The following is a 24354-nucleotide window of genomic DNA, read 5'->3' as shown; positions in this document are numbered from 1 at the left end:
GAGGCGAGGACGGGCTGGACGGGAGCCATGCCGAAGAGGTAAGCCTGGCGTTAGACCGGCAGCCAGCGTAGCATTATGTCAGACTGACAATCGTTAATCATAGTGCATTCCGCTGGCTGGCGTGCGACGGCTGAGTATGTACGAAGAAAATTCCAAACAAAGGGCGCAATAAGGGGTGGTGGAGGAGGGTGAGAAGAACGAACAATAAGCAGGTCCTAGTCGGGTTGCCGGTGCCCACAGGCTGCTCATTTTGCGCAGCATGTCTATGCATGTGATGAATGCTTTTGGTAATCAGCTCTCAACACGAGCAGCTGAAATGTGCTGGAAGGGAGAATAGCGAGATACTGTAGTAGTACCCTGTAATGACGATCATCCACCTGAAGCCTCGTGGCGCCATCCAGGCACAGGAAAACCTGGCTTGCTTGGCCTAGTCCACATGGGAGCCGTATTTTCCAACTTTAAATTGCCATTCCTAATGCTTCAAGCGGTGACAAGGACAATAGGGATGAGCCGGAAAGACGGCCTTGGCGGCAAATGGTTTCCGCCATGGTTGGCTCTGTTAGCTCTTATTCATAAGGTACTCAAAGACTATCGTGACTCTTGCACCAGCCTCCCGTGTCGTGCTGGACTCTGCCGTCATTGCGGCCGCAATGTCCGAGAATTGTCCTCAAAATTGTCGTGCTGACACTCTGGGTCCTCGTGTGCGCGTTCACACGGACGCGACGCTCCCGTATTTTTGCCCCCCAACCTCGTTCGCGGTCCTGTCGTGGTGTTTTGGGGGTTGGAGGGGAAGGCGCAGGGCATGAGAGGTCGCCGTCGCCATCCAGGTTCTCTGCGGCGATGAAGGGAGTGCCGAGAACCAGACTCATTCATGAGAGTCTTTAACCCAACGCCACGGCGGAATATAACCAAAAAGGGACAATCCTCCTTACCACTTGTAGTCAAATGCATCAGAACTACTGAGTACGAGATACCAAGTACTCACAACACACACCCCCCCCTATTGGGTGCTTGGTGCTTGTAAGCTCACATTGACGTCGTGAGAATATTGATGACCGCAGATGCATCATGCATGTTTATTGATTCTCTCACGGAGGCCGAGAAGAGTGGTGCTGCTTTTGAAAGGCATCCTTGGACGTCTCAACGGCTCAACGGTCTGGCGTCCCCGTGAGTTAACACCCGACCGTATTACTTCATTGCCCGCCGCTACACGCCGCCGTAGCCCGTGTGACGGAGAAATATACTTCCGTGCCGATGGTTCACCTCGACATCGCGCATCTCGCAAGCTTTTGGCGGCGCACAGTCGATCAAATGCATACCTTTTGGTTCCCCAGACAAGTCGAGGAAGAAGCAGAGCTGTGGCTGTAGTTGCCTCCTCGGCCGCTCTTGGACAATTCTTCCCTTCTCCCGAGCCTTTTGATTCTTTCGCTCCCTCTCTTCCAGTTGTAAATTGCTGTCTCCTTGATGCTTGGCCTAGGGTTCTCACACTTCCTGACTGCTTCAGAATCGCGGATGGGTATTATAGGACACCTCCAAAGAGTTTATTCTGGTTGAGCAAGTCGCCCATGCAGTCATCATGCCGTCAGGGTGAACCATCACTGTGAGCAGGATTTAACAAACGTGGATATTCTGAACGTGGATGAATGGTGAGTCCGTCCTTCTCTCGCTGTTTTGTCTAGGTACAAAGGAGGCCAGCGCTGTGAATTTCTTCAACTGTTCAGACAATTGGACCAGACCCGCGACTCTTGGGAAAGAAAGAATGAGGCTTGTTGTCTGTCGTTCCTTCCCATCGCCCCGGCGACTCGCTTTCTCCATGTCTTCCATCCAACTTGAATCCTGTCAACATGAAGCGTCGAGACGAGGACAAAGCTAGTAGCACGACTAGTGGCGCGAGCCTTGAAGAGCGCCTGAGAATGGCTTCCATCAACGCTCAACACAACCGCCTTCCTGATTTCCCGGCCGCATCTACTTATATTGAACCTTCCAAGACTAACGCGACTGATGCCAGACCGTTTCTCAAATCTCTAAGCGACGAAGAGCAAGCTCTGAGTGCGCACAATACGGACAAGCTGCCTTTCGCTCCACCACCCGAATCTTCCTCCTCCTGGCAACTGCCATCTCCTGTCTCTCGACGTCAACCGTCTATCTCATCGGCAGATATGGATCGCCGACTTCGTCAAAACAAGCCACGCTTGTTGCTCATGGGCCAGCGCCGGTATGATACTTGCCAGTTCTCTTTCACTCTCTAGTCACTGACGAAATCGTAGAAGCGGCAAGTCCTCCATCACCAGTGTTGTCTTCCACAAGATGCCTCCACAAGAGACTCTGTTCCTCGAATCTACCACTCGTATCCAGAAAGACACCATGCACTCCTTCATGGACTTCCAAGTCTGGGACTTTCCTGGTCAAATCGACTACTTCGACCCCACGTTTGACACCAACGAGATCTTTTCTGAGATTGGAGCACTCGTCTGGGTCATCGACGCGCAAGATGACTACAGCGAGTCCTTAAACCGTTTGACCACCACCATCCTCAACCTCCAAACCACCTTTCCTCATGTCAACGTCGAGGTCTTCATCCACAAGATCGACAGCCTGAACGATGAGTTCCGAGCTGAAATCTACCAGGACATCGCACAGCGCGTCGGTGACGATCTGAACGACGCGGGTTACATCAACCCTAACGTCAGCTACCACATGACTTCGATCTACGACTACTCCATTTTCGAGGCATTCAGCAAGGTCGTCCAGAAGTTGATCCCACACCTTGACACTTTGGAGAACCTCATGAACACACTTGTCAACAACAGCGGCATGGCCAAAGCTTACCTCTTCGACATCCTCAGCAAGATCTACGTTGCTAGTGATACAAGACCAGTGGACATGGAGGTGTACGAAATGTGTTCCGACTACATCGACGTCATTGTGGACATCACCGACCTTTACGGGCACGAGCGCAAGCACGGCTTGGTCCTTGGAGAGCAGATGCAGGAAACCGAGTCTTCCATGACAATCCATGACGGCACCATGATCTACCTCAAGGAGATGAATAGGTAAGGAGAGAAGTTTCCGCAACCGCAATGATGCCCTTCTAACACCACTCAGATACCTTTGCCTCGTTACCGTTATCAAGAACGACGACGCCAAGAACAAGAAAGGACTGATCGATTACAACTGCCACATTTTTCAGGAGGCCCTCAACCAAGTCCTCGCACAGGCTTGGAATACAGAGAAGGCCACCGGCACCGAGGAGGGTGCGGAGCAGGGTGGCGAGGGATTAGGCCACCAGACAACGCAAGTAGAGAATTGACGGAAAGGGGCACGCCTGCGTGACTGAAGAGACAGTGAAGTTGGAGAAAGTGCTGCTCAACTACCGCACGGCCGCTGGCGCATGCCAGCATGGTTAGAGAGGCTGAAATAACGGAAGCTTCCGTGCACAATAATAGCTATTGAAATGTGTAACTGACGATCGCTGAGCGACCAAGGAGTGAGTTGCGTCCTGACTGTCGTCGTTACCTAGACATTCTTTTCGCCCGCGCCCGTTACCGTCTCGCCGTGCTGTGGATCTCTGCCAAGTCCAACTTTAATGTCCTTTTTGTCAGACTCTCATTTTCCCAGACGGGATGAATCAGTCCCTCACCTACATGCAGACGCGCTTGACCTCTGAGGCAGTAGATCATATCAGTCTTCTGCGCGACGTTGACGGCATTGATTCCCTTGCCAACGAGCTTCGTCAGACCCAGCAGGAGACCGATAGCACCGCCACAGGCTCGACCCGGCAGTCACTGAATCCGCGCATTCAATTTTTGCGTCTCTCAGCCATCGTCCGAGGGCGGGTTGGCGTGCCTGGTGCAACTCCTCCATATCAACCTGTCCCGCCTTCTCTGTATCGCCCGCTGAGTCTCGATCAAGACGAAAAGGGGGGCCAGGGCGAAGTGACGAATCCTTCACCCTTGCGCAATTTCGCCCTGTCAAATTATTCCACTGGTTATGAGTCACCGCGAGACGCGCATATAACGACGCAGACGACCCTGGAGAGTCTCTCTAGAAGTCTGTTCTCTAAGGCTATCAAGATGCCTCAGACGGGGTTTCAGGCGCTCATCCTATGCGGTCCCGGCATCGGGCTCAGCACCTTCACCAGCGTGCCCGCAGAATTTCCCAAGGCTCTCGTCGAAGTCGCGAACCGACCTATGGTCTGGTACGTCTTGGATTGGTGTTACCGGATGGGCGTGACTGATATCACCCTCATAACTCCACCAACATCAAAGGACACAATTGGCGCCGCTCTTGCGCAAAACCCCTACCTCACGTCTCTTCCTTCACCATCCGCCGATCTTCTAGCCCCTGCATCGCTAGAATACACCACTCCAACAGCAGAATTGCTCAGACTGCCAGAAGTGCAGCAAGTGATCAAATCGGATTTCTTGTTACTCCCCTGCGATTTGATTTGCGACATTTCAGGAGACCATTTCTTGGAGACTTACTTCACCCGGTTAGGCGGACCGGGCGGTATCGGTGCGAGCGCTGGCTTAGATTTTGACATGTCACGAAACGAGTTACTATCGCTCGGAGGCGAACGACGCGGTCGGCGCGGTGGCCTGTCGATCTGGTACAATACAGTCGATAGGGAGGAGAGTGTGAAAAGTGAAGAATGCGACTTCATGTGCACCTCCAAACTCGACCCCGAGCACGATCTGGCACTCTCCAAAACTGCCATCATGCAATCCCAGGGAGTTCTTCGCAAACTGGTCTGGACGATGCCTATGTCCGAACTTTGGGACCAATGCGAGGAGGACAAATCATGGAAGATTCGGCAGTCGCTCCTCCGCAAGTATGGGGCAATCAAGTGCATGACCAAATACCGCGACTCACATATCTACTTCTTCCCCTACTGGGTCAAAGATTTTGCAAAATTTAACGAAGACTTCGAGTCCGTCAGTGAAGATCTGGTTGGGACGTGGGCAAAAGCCGAGTGGCGCAAGCCAAGCTATCGAGCACGATTTGGGGCGAGGAAAATATTCACACACCGCCCCAGCTCCAAGGGGAATGAAGTTCCTTCACACGAACGGCCGATCGAAGAGGAAATCGACTTGCTTTCCTTGAGTAGCACCCACGTCACAAGACATCTGGTACCTCAATCTACAACAGCACCACGCACAGCCCGACTTGCATCAAGAGTGCAGACAGACTCGGAAGACAGAATTCTCTCGGCAGACGACGAATCACAAGCTTCCGAAGAATCAGGACCTCTACCGCTCGTCCCTCCCATCCTCTCATGCATACTTCCTTCCACTCCTGACGCTCCCCTGGTGCGTCGGGTGGACACCACCCCGCTCCTACTCTCTGTATCGCTTTCCCTTGCCAAACTCCCTTCGATTGAAGAGTGTCTCGGCAATAAATCAGCCATCCCTTCATTTTCTCACCCAGCCAAAATCCATGCAACCGCCACCATCGCGCCGCGGGTGACGATCTCTCGCTCTGATACACTCATCGACAGCAACAGTACAATCGCCACCCAATGCGTGATCAAGAACAGCGTCATCGGCGCCTCTGTCGCAATCGGCACCGGGACTCGAATCACGGGCTGTGTTATTATGGACGGCGCAACGATTGGGGATAAATGCGTCTTGACGGGTACGGTCGTGGGCAAGAAGGCCAAGATTGGCAATAAGTGCTCCTTGACAAGCTGTGAGGTGCAGGATGGGAACCTCGTCAGCGACGCAACGGAAGGAAAGGGCGAGAAATATCTTGTCGGTGGTCTGGAGGATGAGATGGAGGGCGAAGAGGGGATGGGGTTTGATGAGGAGGCGGAAGACGCAGAGGGGGAAGGAGAAGGATTGAGCCTGGGACAGCCCTGACTGTGAAGGAGCAGGGAGCTGAAGCGTGCGCAGACCCACGGCTTGCACAACCCGTGGCTGATGGTGTACATCAGGATTGTAAAGATAGAATCCACAGAAGGAACCCCATCGAGTATTAGCTAAACAATGAGCACGATTCAGGGACTGTTGAATACAACCTATTATGCCATAGGTAGACTTGGATGAGATAGCAACGAAAAAAAAGTATGTTTCTAACTAGCTTGGGACCCAAGATCGCAGCCCTTGCCAGGGTAATGAGGAGGGTAGTATCAGAGTGGTGGGAAACCTGGTGCTCTGCTCTTCAGGTGGGATTACCGAAGCCTTTTCTCTGTTTACAAAGAACGAATACCTAGCCTAGCTAGGGACGTACGCTTAGGTCGATGTTCCAAGAAAGAGCCGACTAGGGTTTAATATTTAAAGAGACCGTTTTCCCTTCATTTTAGGTTACGATGTAATTAGGGAGGGGTGCTATTGTGTGATGTGGACGAGCCGGGCGTTTACAACCTCTGGAAGGCAGACTGGACAACACGGCCCCAGCACCGCCCATGGCACAACCTAATGTGTGGTGGCACCCCGCACGGGGCTAGCTCATCCTTCTACCGCGTCGCAAAGCGCGTCACCGCCTCTATTATTAGTTGGACTCGTCCTTCGGAGAACTCATTGTCACAATCGCTCCCATAACAGTCGGCTATCTCCAGTAAATGGTTGCGCCGTGATACTGGTCGGGTCGACACGATGATAGTACGAAGTCTAGAAAGACTCCGCTTAGGCTTCCCACTGGATGCAAGAGCTCGGGAAGCCTCCTATTCCAGCTAAATCATTCGACGGCCAACGTCTTCAAGTCTTCTAGATAAATTGTCATGTTCAAGTTTAATGTCTTTAATAGCAAGCCGGAGGCCCCCAGATTAACATTAGTTACTTCTAAGAACGAGAAGTCGAGGTCGGAAGGTTGTGGCCATTTGCGCGACAACATTTTTCTTCGAGTCCTCTTGTTTAAAAAAAAATCATTTAATTATTTCATCATCGCCGCACTATTTGAAAGCTCTTAATTACTTTTGTCATCTTTTTACTAGTCGATCGTAAATAAAAGATAGGTCGAGAAGGTTTATAATATTTCTAGGTTTCTATACTGAGTTTAGCGCCAATGTTTTTCTTGGCATCTGGCTTTCCTTCTATCCTATTTTCGCTACGAATTCAACGCTCTTTTCTTTCTAATATACTAACTTTCCACGGTCTCACAAAATAAGCCTTATTCAGCCTCCCTTAAGGTTGATTTTAGACACAATTCACGAATGTGTGTCGAAAGCTCGACATTAGCAACTTTATAAGGCAGCTTCACGGTGTATGGGGGTGGCCCTGGTGATGGCAATACCGACTACACTCGCGGCAGTCGGTGCTAATAAACGAAGATTTGACCAGACCAACGATCATGTGGTATGTTGCGCTCTCTTTTTTATCTTTGTTTACTTCTCGGATTTCTTACTTGCCCACTTTACGTCCGTCTTAATGCATTCAGCATTGCATCCTCTCAATGTCGGTATAGCATCGTAACAGCGCGGAACTTTCCCCGCCGTTAAGGGAACGCCGGGCTCCTCTGCCGCCTATGCCTTAACGGCGAATGTTATTTGAGAAGTAAACTAACATTCTTGACCTGCCCTCAGAAAGACAAGAGAGTTGTGATCGAGTTATCCGACTCCGAAGACGAAGTGAGCCTCCTTCATGTGGCCCGCCTTTCTTTGACCGCATCCACCGCCACCTACGGGGGTCTCCCTCTCTCTCCCACCCATGGTCCACCTCGACTATTCGCATGCTGACCGCTACAGTTGCCTTCAGTCCCTCGTGTTAAGCGTCAGAAGTCCCACACGCCAGCAGAAAGTGACTCAAAACCCATTCAACTCTCGCAGCCGCGTTCGCGATCAGAGAGCGCGAAGACTCGTCGGCACGTGACTTCCCTCGCGTCGGCTCCGTCACGTGTGCCACGACGCGATGTATCAGCAACACGCCCACCAAAGCGCTCGTCATCGACAAAATTCACAAAACATTCGTGGTCAAATGAGAATGTAGTAGAGCTCATAGATGATCCCCCGCCTCCCAAAAACGTTCGCGGACGGCAGCCGCCAACAACGTCCCTCCCCACCCAGAATGGCGCGAAATCGGAGCCCGATGCCAGCCCATTGCCCGAGAAAATCCGGGCGGCTAGACAGCCTTCGGAGCGTATACCGTCGTTCTCAAAGCCAAGAGTCAATGGCACACAGTCACATCGAACGGATATCGACCGGTCAAGAAGTAGTTCTCGATCCGATCCTGGCCTGTTCGTGAAGGCAAAGCAAAGTGAGAGATTGGTGACGAGCCAAAGGAAGGATACCGCAGATCGGGATCCTTCCTCCTCGACCAAGTTCTCGATCGAGATTCCGCAACCATCTCCGACATCCCAGGTGGTTGCTTCAAAGCAGAGACATGGAGGCCTACCGTCGATTGAAGTTGTGGTCCCCTCTCCAAGTAAGAGTCTCAGACAGTTTCAAAGTCCCTTTCCAAAGTCCAAAATGCAGCTTAAGGCTGAAAAGGATTCGATTTTGGTCCAGCTCCAGCAATCTACGAAGTTGGCCCACGAGAAGCCAGAGCTGGTCGAGCGACTTTTCGGAACAACTGGCTTCTCGGAGGTTTTTAGCATCGCAGATGACCTCAAGTTCATGCGGAGTGTAGCATCAAAGAAGAAGAAGGCGACTGAACGCGGTAGCATCAAATTGGAGATCGGATCTCTTTCCCAGTCCTTTGATCGACTCAATCTCAGAAAGAGTCTCATCCATCCCGCCCGAACTGCGCGAGATATCCTCACCAGGCCCTTTGAAGAAATATCAAACCCACCGCTCACTGTTTCCTACGACTTAAACGATACGCGACTTCCTGGGAAGTTTCAGTTCATCGATCGATACATTATCGGCTCCAAAGTCAAGAGAGCACCAGCATCGACGAACTCCGGCTGCGATTGCACAGATTGCGCCTTATCCACCTGTAAATGCTTTACGAAGGGATCTAAAGGAGATGAGAAACAGGTCGAAGTCTACGTTCGCCGACCCGATGGAATTGTTGTTCTCTCGGACGAGTATATTGCTAAAGGTATTGTTCCACATGGGGAAGGCCGCCACGAAATAACGGAATGCAACGAGTTTTGCCGGTGCGGTGATGATTGCTGGAATCGCGTCGTGTGCAAGGGTCGCACTGTCCCTCTTGAAATCTTCCAGACTGAGAAGTGCGGCTTCGGAGTCCGTTCGTCGAAGGACATTGTCAAAGGACAGTTCATCGAACGGTACTTGGGCGAGGTCGTGACCGAAACGGAATTGGAGATTCGCGAAGATGCTGCTGAAGAGCACCAACCTAGCTATATCTACACGCTGGACTGGTTCAATGACGACTTGAATTACAAGTTTAACCACGTCGACGGCATGTACTTTGGAGGAGCCATGCGATTTGCCAATCACAGCTGCAATGCGAACGCCTGGTGTTTTCCTGTGCAGAGCCACAGAAAGGACAAGAGGGTGTACGACCTTGCCTTCTTCGCCATCAAGGATATCAAAGCTGGCGTGGAGATACGCATCGACTATCGACCCGACGGCGGCGCCGATGACGAGAAGCCTTCAGAGGATTTGGTCAGGTGCCAATGTGGAGAAGAAAATTGCCGAGGAATCTTATGGAAACCAGGTGTCAAGACCAGACGGAGAAGGAGAAGAGAGGGATAGAAGAGCTTCCCTCGACGTCTGAACGAAACCTGTCGAACACGCGAATCTAGAGATGTGAGATCTGGGATGGCCTTGTCGTGGATTGGATTGCGAGATGCGCCAAAGCACATATGTCAGTCACACTGGGCTCTACTCAGACGCCCAAAAAGGATACTACAGTCACCGATTTCGAGAAAAAGAAGAAATCTCCGCAATGCTGTACAAAAAAAAAGGGACGATCCACAAGACAAGGCGAAGAGAATACGTATTGGTGGGTGTATTGGATTGGGTCATCGGTTTCAGGAAGGGTTGGGCGTCGTTGTTGTATATCTTCGAACCCACGGACGCTATGAATGAACGAGTAACGACGGCGTTTTGCGCGACACCTCCCCCGGAGGATAAATCCAATGTACTATTAGGGGAACGGCAGCAGGCGCAACAGCATGCAGGTCTCAGCGGACGAGCGAGCAAGCCGACTAGACCGGCCAGAATCTAGACCGGGGGCTAGGGGGAAATGAATGATGAGGCATAGTCTGCGCAAATGAACCACAAATGTAAATCAAGGCCCTTGTTGTCACAATCGCTGTCACCAATTCACACCATCGCCATCGCCGCCCGCGGCTACATCCATACTATATATCCACACCCAACCCCACATCGATATCGTAAGCCCCCGCCCCCCGCTCTTTATCCTCATCAAAATTTCTAAGACAACACCATGAAATCATAATACGATGTCGCGATAATAGAGCTAGACTATCGCTAATCATGAGCTACAAGTAGGCCCCTACTCCCCCTTTCCCTCCAGGGCCCCGTGCTTCGCGCAGTAGTACAAAAATAGCACCCGGTGGTTTAAACCCACCGTTCTCCTCGCACGAGCGAGCAAAATATATGGGAATAATGAATGGAAACGGTGACCAAGATGGGGGTTTAGGACAACGATATTACTAGGCGCGTGGATTTATTTATATACACTGTTCCATAGGACCGCCGGCTCTAGTATTAAAGCCTCATTCTAGTAAGCAACTATTTAATACATTTCTCCTTAATGAAATCATTTCGTTTATTTATGGAGGCTGTGGTGGTGTTCTACTGTCACGAGCCTACCGCTGTCCCTAAGTACCCTACGCCCTCCATCCGATTCGGGTGAGTGGTATAGGAAGAAAAGGATAAGGCAAAGGATGGTTAAAGCACAAGCTAAGGAGAGCTAAAGCACGAGGCTATCAGTTGATAAGTCTGTCGGTTAACGTCGCCTTACCCTTTTTCACGTGACAGAAAAGAGAGGAAGCTACAAGAATCTCCTCTCACGCGAATCGGATGAAAAGGGACTCTTCTTCTTTCTAAGCATTGACTCGTTGTCATAGGACTACAAGTACATGAATAGAAAAGGAGCATTTTAGCTACTCTAGTAATTATTGCTTACCTATTGCGTAGCCTGCGTCCTAACAACCACTCCACAGTATATCGCAGAGTTTAAAATTTATATATTTAATGGTAAATTTAATTTAGCGTAATTAATTAAATTTTGACACATGTATTAACCCCAGTCCGAAGTCGTTTTTGATATCACAATAACTATTTTATAATGTGAAGAATGAAGCTGCGAGACGAATCTGTCGTGGACTTCTGGCAACCCGGGCGCCCGCACCCAAATCGATCGTTATAGCTCCACGGTTTGTTCTATTCCCCATCTCTCAGGTTCTCAAAAACCCTCTTGCAAACTCATCACAAGAGCCTGGTCGATCGTGTCCTTTCTGAACCCGGGCGCCCGGCCTAAGCAGGCGCTCCCATGAATCATGCGCTCGAGAAACATCTCCACGTCAAAGGTCAGAGGATTCTGTCTTCTGCCCAGTAGATCAGAGAACGTAGGCGGTGAGGAAGTCGGGTTGAGTGCTGCGAAGTCGGCCCACGGATCATCTGCAGACTTTGTAGGGTTCTGGAAAGCGGAACTGCCACTGTTACTGTTGCCGTTGTTGTTGGTGGTCGCGGCGTTGGAGGCGGCAGACGGGAATAACGTGCCTGGTCGGGCAAACATTTCGCCTAGTTCATGCGCGACGAATGGGTCAATGATAGGGTCGGTCAGGCCTTCGGCGCCCAGCAGCGGGCTGGGAGTGCGCAGCGTCGCTTCGAGTGGACTGCGATCCGAACTCGAGGTCCCATCGCTGGTAGAAATGGATGCTTTGACTAGTGGGAGGACACTGGAATCGACTTCAATAAAGCTGCTCTGCCCGTCGAGGTATATGCCTTTGGTCTTGAGATACTCTTCGACGTCGTGACTGTCGAACCAAACCCCGCCGAAGCCGATGTTCTCGAGCATCTCCTGCACCGACGTCTCCATTCGTGGAGTCTCGGCCTGGACGTACGGCTGGGGGCCGAATGCTCTTGCGGGATTGATCATATTAGGCGGGTAAATGGGGTTTCCTTCCTCGTCACGGCGAGGAAAATGCGTCCCAGCTCCGCCAATGTGGAAAAAAGGCACGTTCCAGTTCTCCAAAGACTCGCCGGCTTTGCGCTTGAGCATTTCTTGGAATCGTTGCAGCATCCGTTTGCGGTTTGAGAAGCAGAATGTGAATCGGAAGGCCCGCTTAATGTATTCCGGGTCAACATGCGGGTTGGTGAGGTTGCGGAAAGCGCGTTCGAGACACATTCGGTGTAAGCGGCGTGCAAAGGTCGTCTCTTGGAAGCTGTACGTGTAGGAGCCCTCGGGCTGATGAGCGGGCTTGAGAGGGCGTTCAATGACGAGTTTCTCATTGGGGTCGTCGAACAGGACGACATCGGGAATGGCGGTGTTGAAGGACAGGAAATCGTTCAGGCCGTGGAGATTAGAATTGTCCGTTGACCACGCCGTCTCTGAGAGCGCGAGCAACGAGTTGTCTTCTTTGCCTATCAAAGGTAACTCTTCCACATCTGCTTCTGCGTCGGTAGAGGTCTGGTCAAAACTAATCGCCCGACGTACATTATCAGTCTTGGTTGCTGCTGGCCGTGACGAGGTCTTTGCGTCCAGCTGGGCACTAGATCGTCTGTTGCGCTCACCTGGTTCGGAGGATGGTTTCCCATCGCTGCCTCTGGTGATTTTCGCAATGGCCTCCTCTTCGTCGTCTGATTCAGGTGAGGCTCTCTTGGACAGTGCGACGAACTCTTCGGTGGCTGACTGAAGCTGTCGACCTAGCGAGTAGTGCGAGGTCAAGATCCCGGCGTCGACCATGTTGTCATGTAAGGTCAGAAAGGTCTTGTTCATGTGCTCAATGGTGGTTTGGAGATCAGTGACCTTTTGCTTCAGTGCCGAGATGGTGGTTTCCTTGCGATGACGGTATGCTCTTTGCGCCAGCCGAATCTGCGTCCGCCGACGATCGGCTGCCGTTTCATCGTGCGTGTCGAGTCTAGGTCGGCCCCTTTGCTTCTTTTCGGTCCCTTGGTCGTCTCCGTCATTGGCAGAGGAACGCTTAGTCGACTTTGGCTTCTTTTGGATTGACGGTTGGTCCTGTTCTCCAGAAGATGAAAGGTTACTCTCACTTGGGGCACCAGTCAAGACAATGCCTCCGTAGAGATGGTTCGACGACGTTGTCGCCTTCCGCTTGCGTGGATTCTGTTCCATGTCCTCGTAAGGCTGCATGAGTCCCTGGGGGTACCGCGAGGCCGACAATATCTCGAGATCCCCACCAACAGGACGCTCAACCGTGTTGGACGGCATGAAGATCTGTGCGGGGTCATCGAGGAGTGATTGAAGGGATGAATATGTTCGGTCGCCAAACTGTGCTTTTCTGAAGGCGTGCATTGCGACGGACATGGTCTCGATTCCAAAGCACTGTTTCCGCCGAGCTGATTACTGAACCTGACAGACGACAGGGCTTGGGAAGGCTGAGATGGTGCCAGTTGACAGTCTGGGGTTGTCTTCCAATGACCAACAAGGATGCCCACCACGGTCAACCACGGGGTTTTGGTCTCTGTAGCCTTTGTGTCTGGGCCGAGCAACGGGCATGCGGCGCTGAAAATTTCCAGAAAGAGCAAAGGGGGAGATATATGGTTGGCTATCTCCCTCCTTGATCAATCGATTTTGATATCCAGCTTTGAATATCGGCCGCTTGATCTGTTATCAATGGTCTGTAGGATGTTTTTTTTCCCTCCCTCCCTCTCTCTCTCTCTCTTCTCCTGTCTCTATAAGAGTCAATGTTCTGCAGAATTGACCGTGTCCACACACTGTCGGATGGGCAGCTGTCGAGAGTCGATGCGTGGAGTCTCTCGAGAGGCAGGTCCCAAACAGCGAGAAGGAGCTTGTAATACTAACCGCCCTTCTGTAGGATTGCTGCTTTAACACGCCCGAACCGCAAGGCCCGCGAAATTAGTCAGATTCGCAGGGTCCCTCGGGGGTCAAGACAGGCATACGACATGACATGTGGGCAGGGATCCGAGGCCACACGTCTTCTCCCTATAAAACAGGCTCACTGGGCAGAGCGGAAGGCCGTAATACCTGCAGTCGCCTTTGTCGAACCAAGAGCCGTCTCTCAAGCTGATGATGGCATGGCCTGATCCCCGAGCCATCACCGGAAGGCTTGGAAGGAGCCAGATGCATGGAAGATGCGATTCTTGCTCGTTGAGGCAGTTGCCGTCATCCATGTGCAGCGGGCTGAAATCGAGGCTAGTCTGGAAGAAGTCATGGTCGACCGGATGAATAGTAATCATTTTTCGATGCTGTGGACCGAGGCCCGGAGGCAGGCGCCCATCCACCATACAGAAGGCCTACTGTCGGGGCTCTCCAGGCTAGGTACGTCCGTAACACCCTTTTCTACCCTGGAGGCCACCTCTCTTCGGGCGGATTCCTAGAGGATCTTTGAGGATCCAAGTCTGACAAACTTGCTGGTTTTACATCCTTTAGGTAAGCTGGAAGGCTACACTCCGAGTGACGGATCATCCAGAACAGCCCTAACAAGTAGACGCTTGACTCAGCCATAACTCTAGCAAATACCACACGTACTTAAGCCCGTGTAAGTAGTTGAGAGTTTCCTACTGTGGCAAAAACCTAGATGGGCTGCTACGTTGTCTTGGTGTTTGCAGCGATGGCGCGCTGACGTCTTCGGCTTCGATAAAAGAGAACCTTGTGGGAAAACGATCAAGGCACAACACTTTCTACTAGGCCCAAACACACGACGCATTGACGGAGGAACGAGAACATGGACAGCTGCTGACTAGAAGACCGCCCTTCCTAACGTTTGCAGGAAACCGGCAGGGTGGCTTCTGGGAACCTGCCGTGCGCCTACATGCTATCCATAACGGTGTTGATTCACACAATAAGCTGAAGGGGCTCTCCCTTGAATCCCAAGATCGCTCTCTGTGCCTCTGTATTAGCTCGCTGTAAGTGGTATCGTAAAGTACATGACCTCCTGTTCCTCACTGCCACCAATGCCCCTAGCTGCCGTCCAGAATCAACCAAAGACGGAGTTGCTAACTCGTTCACATACATCATAACGTTCGTTGTACACCAAAACCCCCCCAAGAACTGTAAAAGATGCGTTCAATTGACCAAGGCCCACCGTGAAAATGGTACAGACTCGTGGGAGGGGTCACACTGATACGACTTGCCTCTTCAGTGTCCCCCCCACGTATCCCAAGGGTCATGTTCATGCACGTTCCATGACCTCGAATATGCCGTCCAGCACCACCGGCGTTTGCATGGTCTCATTCATAAACTCCATCATCGAGCACTGGGTGGAGGACGTTGTTGAGGCGGTGGTGTTCGCTCTGGGTCTGGGCTCCAATAGCCCCAGTCCTATGATTTCAACTTCGTCGGCGTATCGTTCCGCTTCGAGGGCTAGGTCGATTGCTGACGGTTGGCGACGGATATTGTGGCTAGACAGAGGTGAAACGGGGGTTAGGGTAACAGAACCATCGTCGGTGGCAGGTGCTCGTTGTCGGCCTGCAAAGCTGCTAAAATAGGAGCTGGGCGAGGATCTGACGGATGAAGAGGGCGTGGACGAAGACGTGGACGAAGACGAGGACGACGTCACGGTGCTTGACGGGTTCTTTGCTGACGATCGGTGTAGAGGATTGTGGCTGAAGATGGTGTGGAGATGTAGACGGACTTTCGACGAAGTGTGGTTTCGAAAGCTGCTGGAGATTGGTTTAATTGATGATTCTTCGTTCAGAGCCTCAAAGAGAGAGACTAACTGTGCAACTGCCATCTTCCCTGGAGGTTTTGAATAAGTAGACGTCGGCTTTCTGCGCTCCCTTCCCGCGTCCCCAAGTGTAAGAAGCTCTTTCTAGCCTCTAGCGACCTTGGCCAGGAGGTCGAGCTCTTTTTTGAGCAGGGAAATGTGGTAATTGTAGAGAGTTGCCAAGGGATTTGCACAAGCTGCCCTGGTGAACTATGGCAATATCAACGAATGTATCGAAGTAGAAGTAGAAGCCAAGAATGGATACAATGTACAAGAAAGGCTGGAAATGAGGGGAAGCTGAAGAGGTCAATGAGGCATTGTTCCCGTGCGAGGATTCGTCGAAATCAAAAAATATATGCGGCGAGCCGTTCGGAGCAAGGCAGTATGTATGTATAGGAACAGCTCAACAAGCCACCCTCCGCATGGGCCAACTGCTTCCCTGCAGTGACAGCCCCTCATTTGTGAACTATCCGCAGACATGCAGACAATAGGTTCGGCCCAGAAACATTGTGGGAACCAGGCAAGCAGGAACATGTCACGACTCCTGTCATGGGCATAGCATGGGCCTGGCTGGTCGTGAAGGCTCCTGAAAACTCTTTGAAAGGAAAGGTGGGGAAGGTAGACACCATCAGGATACGCAAAGGAAACAAGCTCCATGTCAAAACGCGAGTGTCTTGGAGCTTGTGAAGTTCGCGAAGGGCATGACAAGGTATGGAGACTACTCCGTAGAAAAGCAACCCCTGGTCTCGTCTGATCATCCTTCCCCCTTTGATATCCGACTGGTTCCTGACACAAAAGCAGAGAATGGAGACTGATGGTGCAGCAGAGATCCGAGATAGTTGCACAGTTGCTGAGGAAGCTTCGGAGAGTGAACAAGCCCCAATGTGCCTCCCGATCTCCCTGACGATGGGCGCGGTCAGTTCCCGCAGTCGATGCAGCGCTCCAACCCACCAGGTAACCAGGGATCCCGCGACCCTTTTGGTGACCCTGAACCAGGGTCGAGCAGCCACTGGGGCGTGTTTTGGCTTTGCTTGACGCGGCTGACACTCACGCCGAACACGCACAAGACCATTTGGATACGGAGCCAAGCCAAGCCAAGGTTTGATCCGCTTGGCTCATCTCATCTAAAAGACGCGATGGGGCGTCGAAGGGGCGTTTCAGGGGCAGACGACCGACCTCAAAGCCTGCGTCTAGCAGCTTCAGGATGATTGGTGTCAGGTGAGTGGCATTTTGGTCTCGCCTACCGGGTACCTAGGCACGCCTCTGTACAAAGGTAGAACGATCGAGGGGCCCGAAGGGGCAGGATGAAGCTCGGGTTATAGGAATGCCGTCGTGGAATTTTGTGCTCTGTGTCACCATTCTAGAGCCTTCTGATTCAGAACTGTTTGACAATGTCACCGGTCATGGGCAGCACGAAACTGACGGCGGGAAGGCATGTACTAGGCCTACTTCTACTTGTAGGGAGGTCAACATTGGCCCGGTGTCACATGATGAAGAGTACTTACGTATGTACGTAGACGATCGTAATCATCAGCACCATTGAAGGAACCAGGGTGTGAAATTAACCACAATTACCAATACGAGAAGTGCAATCAATCGGTTCCTGGGGGATCTGCAAGGGCCTGCAGGGCCATAGACTAATGCTCCATACAAAGTCATTCCACAGGTATGTCATTTCAAGATCGTGCTGGATAGGCACAGAGCGGTCGTCAACTTCACTTCGCTGGACTTCCCATAGTCCATGTGAGGTGCATGATGCACATTGACGACTGGATGCCAACGCATAATTCGCATATTGTTTTCAGTCATCCACCCCAATCTCATTTCGTCACATCAAAGGTGAAAAACGCCCTCGCTATGCTCCTCTATTTTCATTCCAAACACCAGCATCATTATCCACCTCGTTCCGTCTTAATATTCACAAATGAAGACATGAAATCAAAAAGACTCTGGTCGTTCGTCGTCGTGAAACATTCGTGCCGAGCAAGTGTATGACCATCACTCACTCATCCGCGGGTGCTGTTGCTCCGTATTCTCCTTGTTGTGAAGCTTCTGCGGATACTCTCGCCCCATGCTGAGTTGTCAAAGCTTTCCATCATGCCTTGCCCATCGAGCCCGCTGGCATTACTGCTGTGTCGACTGTGGTCTAGCGTCGGTGTCGTTGGAGAAGATCTCGATGCTCCGTGATAGCTAGTATCCACTGATCCCAATCTCGCCCGTATTGGGCTGCCTCGAGGCGAGCTATCAAATTCCACCGGTGACGCGTTTCGCAAAGAACCCGAAGGAGGCATGGATGTATCGATGGGTGGTAGGTTGACTGACTGTTTTTTCGGAGTGTACGAGGGCGTGCTTGTGGTGAAATCGCGTGGCTCCGTGCCGCTACTGCCTTCCACATTGTCGTCTGGATCCTCGATAAAGATCTCAGGAACAGGAATGGAAGGTGGCGCCACCAGGCGTGAATTTCTTCGCCTTTCGACCGCTTTCTGAAACTTTCGAGACCAATGTAAGGTGTCGAAGAAGCCGACCACGGTGTTTCTGCGGATACTTTCCTGAACTCTTTGAAGACGGGCTCGCCGCCGAAGAAACTCTTCCAATCGGAGACTTCGAGAGTCTGTGATCACATTGTAGTGCGTCAACAGGAAAAGCACCGCTGTGAATGGAATCCCACGGTCCGGATCCGCGGTCAACATGACCTCTTGGTAGAATACGTTGATCCGTGCACGTCTTTGCCGAATCTCTGCAATGGGAATTTGGTTAATGCGCTCCGCCAATTTGTCGAGATCCATGCCGTCTACTATTCTCCCTGCTGGTTTGACAGGGTCACCTGGCTGAACTGAGCAGTCCTCTTTGATTGCTCCCACGGTAAAGTCACCGTCGTAGATTCGCATCTGCCAGATACCGGAGAGTTCCTGATCGTTGTCAGTAAGAGTAAAACAAACAAAAAGCGTCATCAAATCAAACCTACCCCTAAAAGCCGAGGGAATTGCTCCTTCGAAATGAAACCCGTACCATTTGGATCGAACTCTGCCCAGGCCTGTTTGAAGCGTCGAATCTCATCTCGACTCACAATGGACATCCCGCTGCTCTGCTGATAGACATAGGAAAAGCTCTCGAAAATCATCGAGACAAACAGAGACACGAAAATGTACATGCTGATAATGTTCCACGAGATGAAAAGTGCCCTGGCCCAGCCGGGGCTGCCACAGTCGCTCGCGAAGAAACTATTTTCCCTTACGCAGAAAGGTGGTTCAAGACCAGCAAAATCTTCCATGATTTGATTCCACCCTTCCCCGATACTGGTCCGAAACAGAAGGATGAGGGCCTTCGGGACGGTGCGGAAGTTGACATTGTTGCTCTCATTTTGTCCAAAACGTGTGAGACCGAACGCTTGGGTGAAGGCAATCGCGTAGACTAGGAACAACACGAACCATGTTGCAAGCAGATTGGCGATCAGTGGGAGCGAAGCGGCGGCAGTCTTGAAAAGCTGGTCGAGCTGGTTGTTCCGCGGGATAAGGAGGAACGTGACTGAGACGAGGAAAAGTTTGCGGAGCTGTTGGAAACTTCCGCTGTTGACCTTCGACAGAGAGATCAGGGACGTGATGAAGATCCCTGATACTGCAAGGATCGAGTAGATATCCCATGAGCTTCGTCGAAATCGATTCCATGAGAGGCCAATTATCCTGATGATGATATTGGCGATCAGCACAATCGTAAACCCAAGAAAAATGTATTCCCGCACAGTTTCCCACCACGCTGGCTCAGGATAAAAGTCGATGGTGAGAAGAATCAGGTGGAGGATCAATATCGTGGTGATGAATCTCTGCCATCTGCCCCGTTTCTGGATCGATAGGTCATAGCACCATTTCTTCCATTTGTTGGTCTGCTCACCGAGAGATCGCTTGGAAGGTGAGATCTGCTTCAAGAGTTTCCGCAGTTCCAGCCAGGACCGTTGTTCTGCCGTCAAAAAGGCGACCCCTGTCTGCTCTGTGTAATTTCGCATGAACACAGAGATGAACAGGGTCAAGACAAAAACTGCGCCTAACAAATTGAATATGATAAAATAGACTGCATTTCCCTGCGCGGCAAATGGCTGCGGTTGTAATCCCGTGCCAGTGATACTGGTCCCGGACCACATCACATTGACCCATCCTTCTTGAGAGACGATCTGGAAAAGGATGAATAAAGCACTGCCGAAGTCGTCGAAGTCGAACCATGGGTTCGCAACCTGCCTGGGAGCCAGAACAGGCCAGTTGAAGGGCGTAGAGTTGTACTCTCCCACGCAATTGCTCAAGGCACTGTAACCGAAATCGCCATCATTGCAAGCTTGCATTTTGCCATTAAATAGATTTACTCCCAGAATGGCGAACGGAATCAGCAAGCTCATGGAAACAAACGCGGCTGCAAGGACTTTGTACCCGCCAACAATAATAACCGAGTAAAACGTCTCTCGTGCAGTGTCACTAATATTGAGTAAGCGTAAAGCCCTCAGCGCTTTGAAAGCCCCGACAGCTCGAGAAACACCGTCATCGCGGAACATAGCAGTGATAACGTTGATCCAAAGCGTAATGAGGACAACACCGTCAATGAAGCCCCAGACACTTCGAAAGTACGCGTGTGGCGTGAAAAAGAGTCCATCCGCAATAATTTTGATGATCGCTTCGACTGTGAAGAGTATTGCAAAACCCAAATCAGTCCAGACAAACCAGTTGGTGATGCTCAACGTATTGTTCAAGTAGTAATCACGTTGATACAAGGGCGTGGTGATACAGGCTAATATGACCATCGCGACGATAGCAGCATATGTGAAAGCGGAGAAGGCGTACCAGGCAGGTCTGTAAGGCGAGACGCCCTCCACGCGCTCAGTTCCTCGCCCTGGGCCGACTAGGTACTGGCACAGCTTTCTCACTGGATTGTCTGGCTTGAAAATGTACAGTGACACGTTGTACTTCGGGTGTTTTTGTAAATACTGGCGTTGTGCACGTCGACGGTTCTCAGTTGTCATGACCACTCTTTTTGCCACAGCTCTTGGGTCAAATTCCTCGTTTGCTCGACTGATTTTTGCGCTGGAATAGAACGGATTCGGTTCTCCTTGACCGTAGAAACCAGTTATCTTGCCCCAGTACTTGGACAAAAAGCCAGGTTTGACGGTTGGTATTTCGTCAAGGTGCATTGATGTCGTCCTCCTCGCAAGGCCCTCGTCTTGTTCATCCAGGAAGTCCTTCACCACAGCCTCTTTGAGGAGCTGTTCAACTGTTGCTGAGCCGTATTCGAGAGCATCCCGGTGTCTGATTGATTCGCGTCCCATCTTGAAGACTGCGGCGAGTGAAAGGTTCCCGGAAGCCGAACCAGTCATTTCTTTCTGCTTCAAAAAGGCCTTCACCTGTTGCAGACGTTTCTCATCCTCAGACACGTCAAAACTCTCTTGGATGACAGCAATAAACATATTCAACACAATCAAGTTTGACACCACGAACCAGAGGATGAAAAAGATGGCGCTCAGCCACGCCGTGTCCCAGATGTTGTTGAATTGGGTAGCATTGTACATCAGAGTAGTCCAATTCTCACTCGAAAAGACTTGGTACATTCCTAGGAAGGAGTTCCAGATGTCGAAGAATGTCACACCAATCACGACACCATCGGCATCTGCTGCTGGAATGTCCCCTCTGAATAGTTGCGAGGCGAGGATGGCGGCCAGGAAAGTGAATAGGAATACAAAGAGGATCAGGTTCAAGAGACCGACAATATTGCCAAACACAACCATGACTAGTTCTCTTGTGACCCTGACTGCGAGGACGACTCGGTAAATACGCGCAATTTGAAATGCTGAGAGCCACGCGTATGGCTGACCAGAGTTCCGAATCACTGGAATTTGCATGACTGTGGTGACGATAGCGAGCAAAAGATCAACGCAGTTCCTTTTCCCATGGAAAAAAAGTCTCCAGTCGCATAAAAAGCGCATGATGATCTCCAGAAGCAGAAGGAATGTGATAACTGTCTCGCAGTCCATGATAAAAGTCTCGCGGCTGTCGCCCATGCTTGCACTACGCAGACTTTGGACGATCAGGTCGAAGACAATGATGAGAACCCAAAAGAGATGGGTTTTGTCATAGAACTTCTTCAACTGGCTCCGTTTCGCCCTTTGATCGTCATCGAAGAGTGGCGCATCAATGTGTTCAGCTGTGAATGCGCTTTGCTTGCTCTCCTCGCGGATGATCTGGAATGAAGATGTGATAACTGCGACCAACAAGTTGACAAGCCACAAGCTCAGAACGACAATGCCGGCTGCAAAGAATAGTGCTGCGGCAAGATAATCCGAGTCCGTAAGATAGTAAAGGAGATCGGAAAAGGTATTGGAACTGATTATGACGAAGACGAGCTCGAGTGATTGGCCAATATTGTCGAAGCTGACTGTGCCGTTGTAGGGGCCACTGAACCCTTCGACACACAGGGAGCCTTGCGGGCAGATATATCCTTTAGAGCTATCCGTTCCATTCGAGCCATCGCCTTTGAGCCACGGCATCGCCTCTCCTGTCACAGCATCGAGGTAGCCCCCACAAAACTGAATATTGTCGGGCGCGATATTGAGGCTGTAGTTTTGACCGGAACCGTCATTCCCAACCCAGACACAGGTACGCCGCAGGCTTGATTTGAAGCTCTGTACACCAACGATGCCAAATATCAACCAAAAGAAGCCTATGAGAAAGGCCACGTGAACCAGGAGAGGGGCTGCCTTTTTCAGACTTCGGAGGATGATTGATGTCCCGGCGGTAAGGCCTAGTAGACGTAGAATTCGGAGGCAGCTGAGCATATTGAAGACATAAACGTGACTCGAATTTTCAACACCGCTGATCTGCATTACGAAAGAGATCCAATAGGAAACAACCGCCACAAAGTCGAGTCGATTAAAGGAATGTCGTAGAAAGGCGCGACGGGCCAAACGTATTCGTTGTTGCTGCTTTGTATGGCCTGGACCTCCAGGATCGGGGACTCCTGTGAAGGTGCGAACAATTGATGGCTGAGTAGGTGCATCATTGGCCATCATCGGCGTCTCTCGAGCTTCCTGGGGAGCGAATAGAGTGTGAGCCTTTTGAAGAACAGCCTTCTTGAAGCCTACAGAACGATTTATCGTGCTGAATTCCAGAGGATTCGAGATGAATCCCGACACAATAGTTCGGGCAATGAGTTCCAGAGTATAGATCACAAACAACCCGAAGATGGCGTAGTCAAAACCGGTGCTTCCCCATCGCTTTGTCCGAGTCTGTAGGTAAACAGCATCTGATGCAGCGTTGACGGCCAGTAACACCGTCTGAGCGACGATCAGAGCCAAAATGGTGGGCTCGGTCAATGGATGGACGAGGATTTCACACAGCCACTTGCGGAGGGGGTTCTCTGGCCCAAAAACACCCCAGGTCTTGCCGACGAGAGGATTCGGGTGATGAACTGGGGTTATTGGGGTGAAGGCTTCAGTAAAAACTTCGGCTGACGGGACCTTCTCCAGAGGAGCTTGCTGGGGCTGTGCTCCTTCTTCGTCTTGAACATTAGGCAAAGGATGGGCAGAGGTACTTGGGCGCCTGTGCTGCCGTATAGAAGACTTACGCCGGATACTCTGCTCGACCATATCGGAATCATTGCTCAGGTTGACCACACGTTGTGAGATCTCTCGCAGCATGGAGTTCGCCCTCGCCATTGGAGACGGAGATGGTGACAAAGACCTCGATCTTTCACCAGATTCGTCTTGAGTGGAAGTCAGACGGCTGATCCCACTTGCAGAGCTCAATTTGCGATGCATTCCAGCGCTTGTATCGAGAGTTGGGAGATCGTCTCCCAGGCGCGAAGTTCGCCCTCGCACAATGGCAGGGGATTCACTATCCGTCCAGTGAACGCTTGACCTCTTTCCTTGTCTATCATGCCTCTGGCCTCTGGATATGGAGCTGGATGTCTTGAGAGAGGACGGCAGGTGGCGTGAAGTCGTCAGGGGAGTGGTATCGGAGTCTGGAGGCGAGAAGGGGCTTTCCACTTCATGAAGGTCCCCACCAGCAGGCGTAGTGATAATGCTTGGTCGTCGTAAGCCAACACTGGGCGGCGTTGAAGGTAGCTGAAGATCCAGTCCCACCGTCGCTGCCGCAAAGCCCTCTACATCTTCGAGGGGGGACTCCCTCCCACTCCCTCCTCCCACAGAAATTCCAACAGTTTCTGAAGAAGGCCCTCCTCTTGCTGGTGACTCCTCGTCATCCAATCGAGCGTAATTGGGGGTCCGGCGTCCGATTAGCAAAGATCTGGTGCGACTATGTCTCTGCTTGTGGCCTGAGACTGCGCTGATTGAGATATCTGTTTCGTCTGGTCCGCTATCGGGAGGTCTTGAGAGATCTCGAAGAGGTATTGACTGGGGGCCGGTCGCCTTAGGGGGGGTCTTGTCGCGAGAGGACATGGTTGTATTGTGACCCTAGAAGGAGTAGGCTGTTGAAAGTACATGCTATCTCAGGACACAGCGCAACATGGCGATGGCGTTCGAGGACCGAATTGTGCCCGCTATTCTGCACAGTGTGATGCCCCTGGTTTGAGTCTGGAAGAGAAGAAAGAAGGAGCGCGAGCGCAATCGCGACAGCAATGCCTGAGGATGTGTGGAGGATG

At 51.4% G+C, this 24354-nt stretch overlaps 6 protein-coding genes across 6 annotated transcripts; 3 read left to right on the top strand and 3 right to left on the bottom strand.

The window, feature by feature from the left end:
- Positions 1 to 1844: 1844 nt before the first annotated feature.
- On the top strand, positions 1845 to 3310 carry Z519_11343 (uncharacterized protein; the record flags this gene model as incomplete). Its single annotated transcript, XM_016769055.1, has 3 exons — positions 1845 to 2215; positions 2268 to 3053; positions 3106 to 3310. The coding sequence occupies 3 exons, from the start codon at positions 1845 to 1847 to the stop codon at positions 3308 to 3310; spliced, it is 1362 nt and encodes a 453-aa protein (XP_016614901.1).
- Positions 3311 to 3623: 313 nt separating this feature from the next.
- On the top strand, positions 3624 to 5858 carry Z519_11342 (uncharacterized protein; the record flags this gene model as incomplete). The annotated part of the gene is made up of 1 exon (XM_016769054.1): positions 3624 to 5858. The coding sequence occupies one exon, from the start codon at positions 3624 to 3626 to the stop codon at positions 5856 to 5858; it is 2235 nt and encodes a 744-aa protein (XP_016614900.1).
- Positions 5859 to 8401: 2543 nt separating this feature from the next.
- Z519_11341 (uncharacterized protein) lies at positions 8402 to 9595 on the top strand (the record flags this gene model as incomplete). The annotated part of the gene is made up of 1 exon (XM_016769053.1): positions 8402 to 9595. The coding sequence occupies one exon, from the start codon at positions 8402 to 8404 to the stop codon at positions 9593 to 9595; it is 1194 nt and encodes a 397-aa protein (XP_016614899.1).
- A 1681-nt stretch (positions 9596 to 11276) lies between these two features.
- Positions 11277 to 13361, bottom strand: Z519_11340 (uncharacterized protein; the record flags this gene model as incomplete). Its single annotated transcript, XM_016769052.1, has 1 exon — positions 11277 to 13361. The coding sequence occupies one exon, from the start codon at positions 13359 to 13361 to the stop codon at positions 11277 to 11279; it is 2085 nt and encodes a 694-aa protein (XP_016614898.1).
- Positions 13362 to 15189: 1828 nt separating this feature from the next.
- Z519_11339 (uncharacterized protein) lies at positions 15190 to 15750 on the bottom strand (the record flags this gene model as incomplete). Its single annotated transcript, XM_016769051.1, has 1 exon — positions 15190 to 15750. The coding sequence occupies one exon, from the start codon at positions 15748 to 15750 to the stop codon at positions 15190 to 15192; it is 561 nt and encodes a 186-aa protein (XP_016614897.1).
- A 1979-nt stretch (positions 15751 to 17729) lies between these two features.
- Positions 17730 to 24151, bottom strand: Z519_11338 (uncharacterized protein; the record flags this gene model as incomplete). The annotated part of the gene is made up of 2 exons (XM_016769050.1): positions 17730 to 18632; positions 18689 to 24151. 2 exons carry the CDS (start codon positions 24149 to 24151, stop codon positions 17730 to 17732), a joined length of 6366 nt encoding a protein of 2121 aa, XP_016614896.1.
- Between the last annotated feature and the right edge of the window lie 203 nt (positions 24152 to 24354).

The sequence above is a fragment of the Cladophialophora bantiana genome, assembly GCF_000835475.1.
Source record: "Cladophialophora bantiana CBS 173.52 unplaced genomic scaffold supercont1.21, whole genome shotgun sequence".
Taxonomy (NCBI): Eukaryota; Fungi; Ascomycota; class Eurotiomycetes; order Chaetothyriales; family Herpotrichiellaceae; genus Cladophialophora; species Cladophialophora bantiana.
The sequence above is the reverse complement of the archived record's forward strand: the minus strand, read 5'-3'. Positions and strand labels throughout refer to the sequence as shown.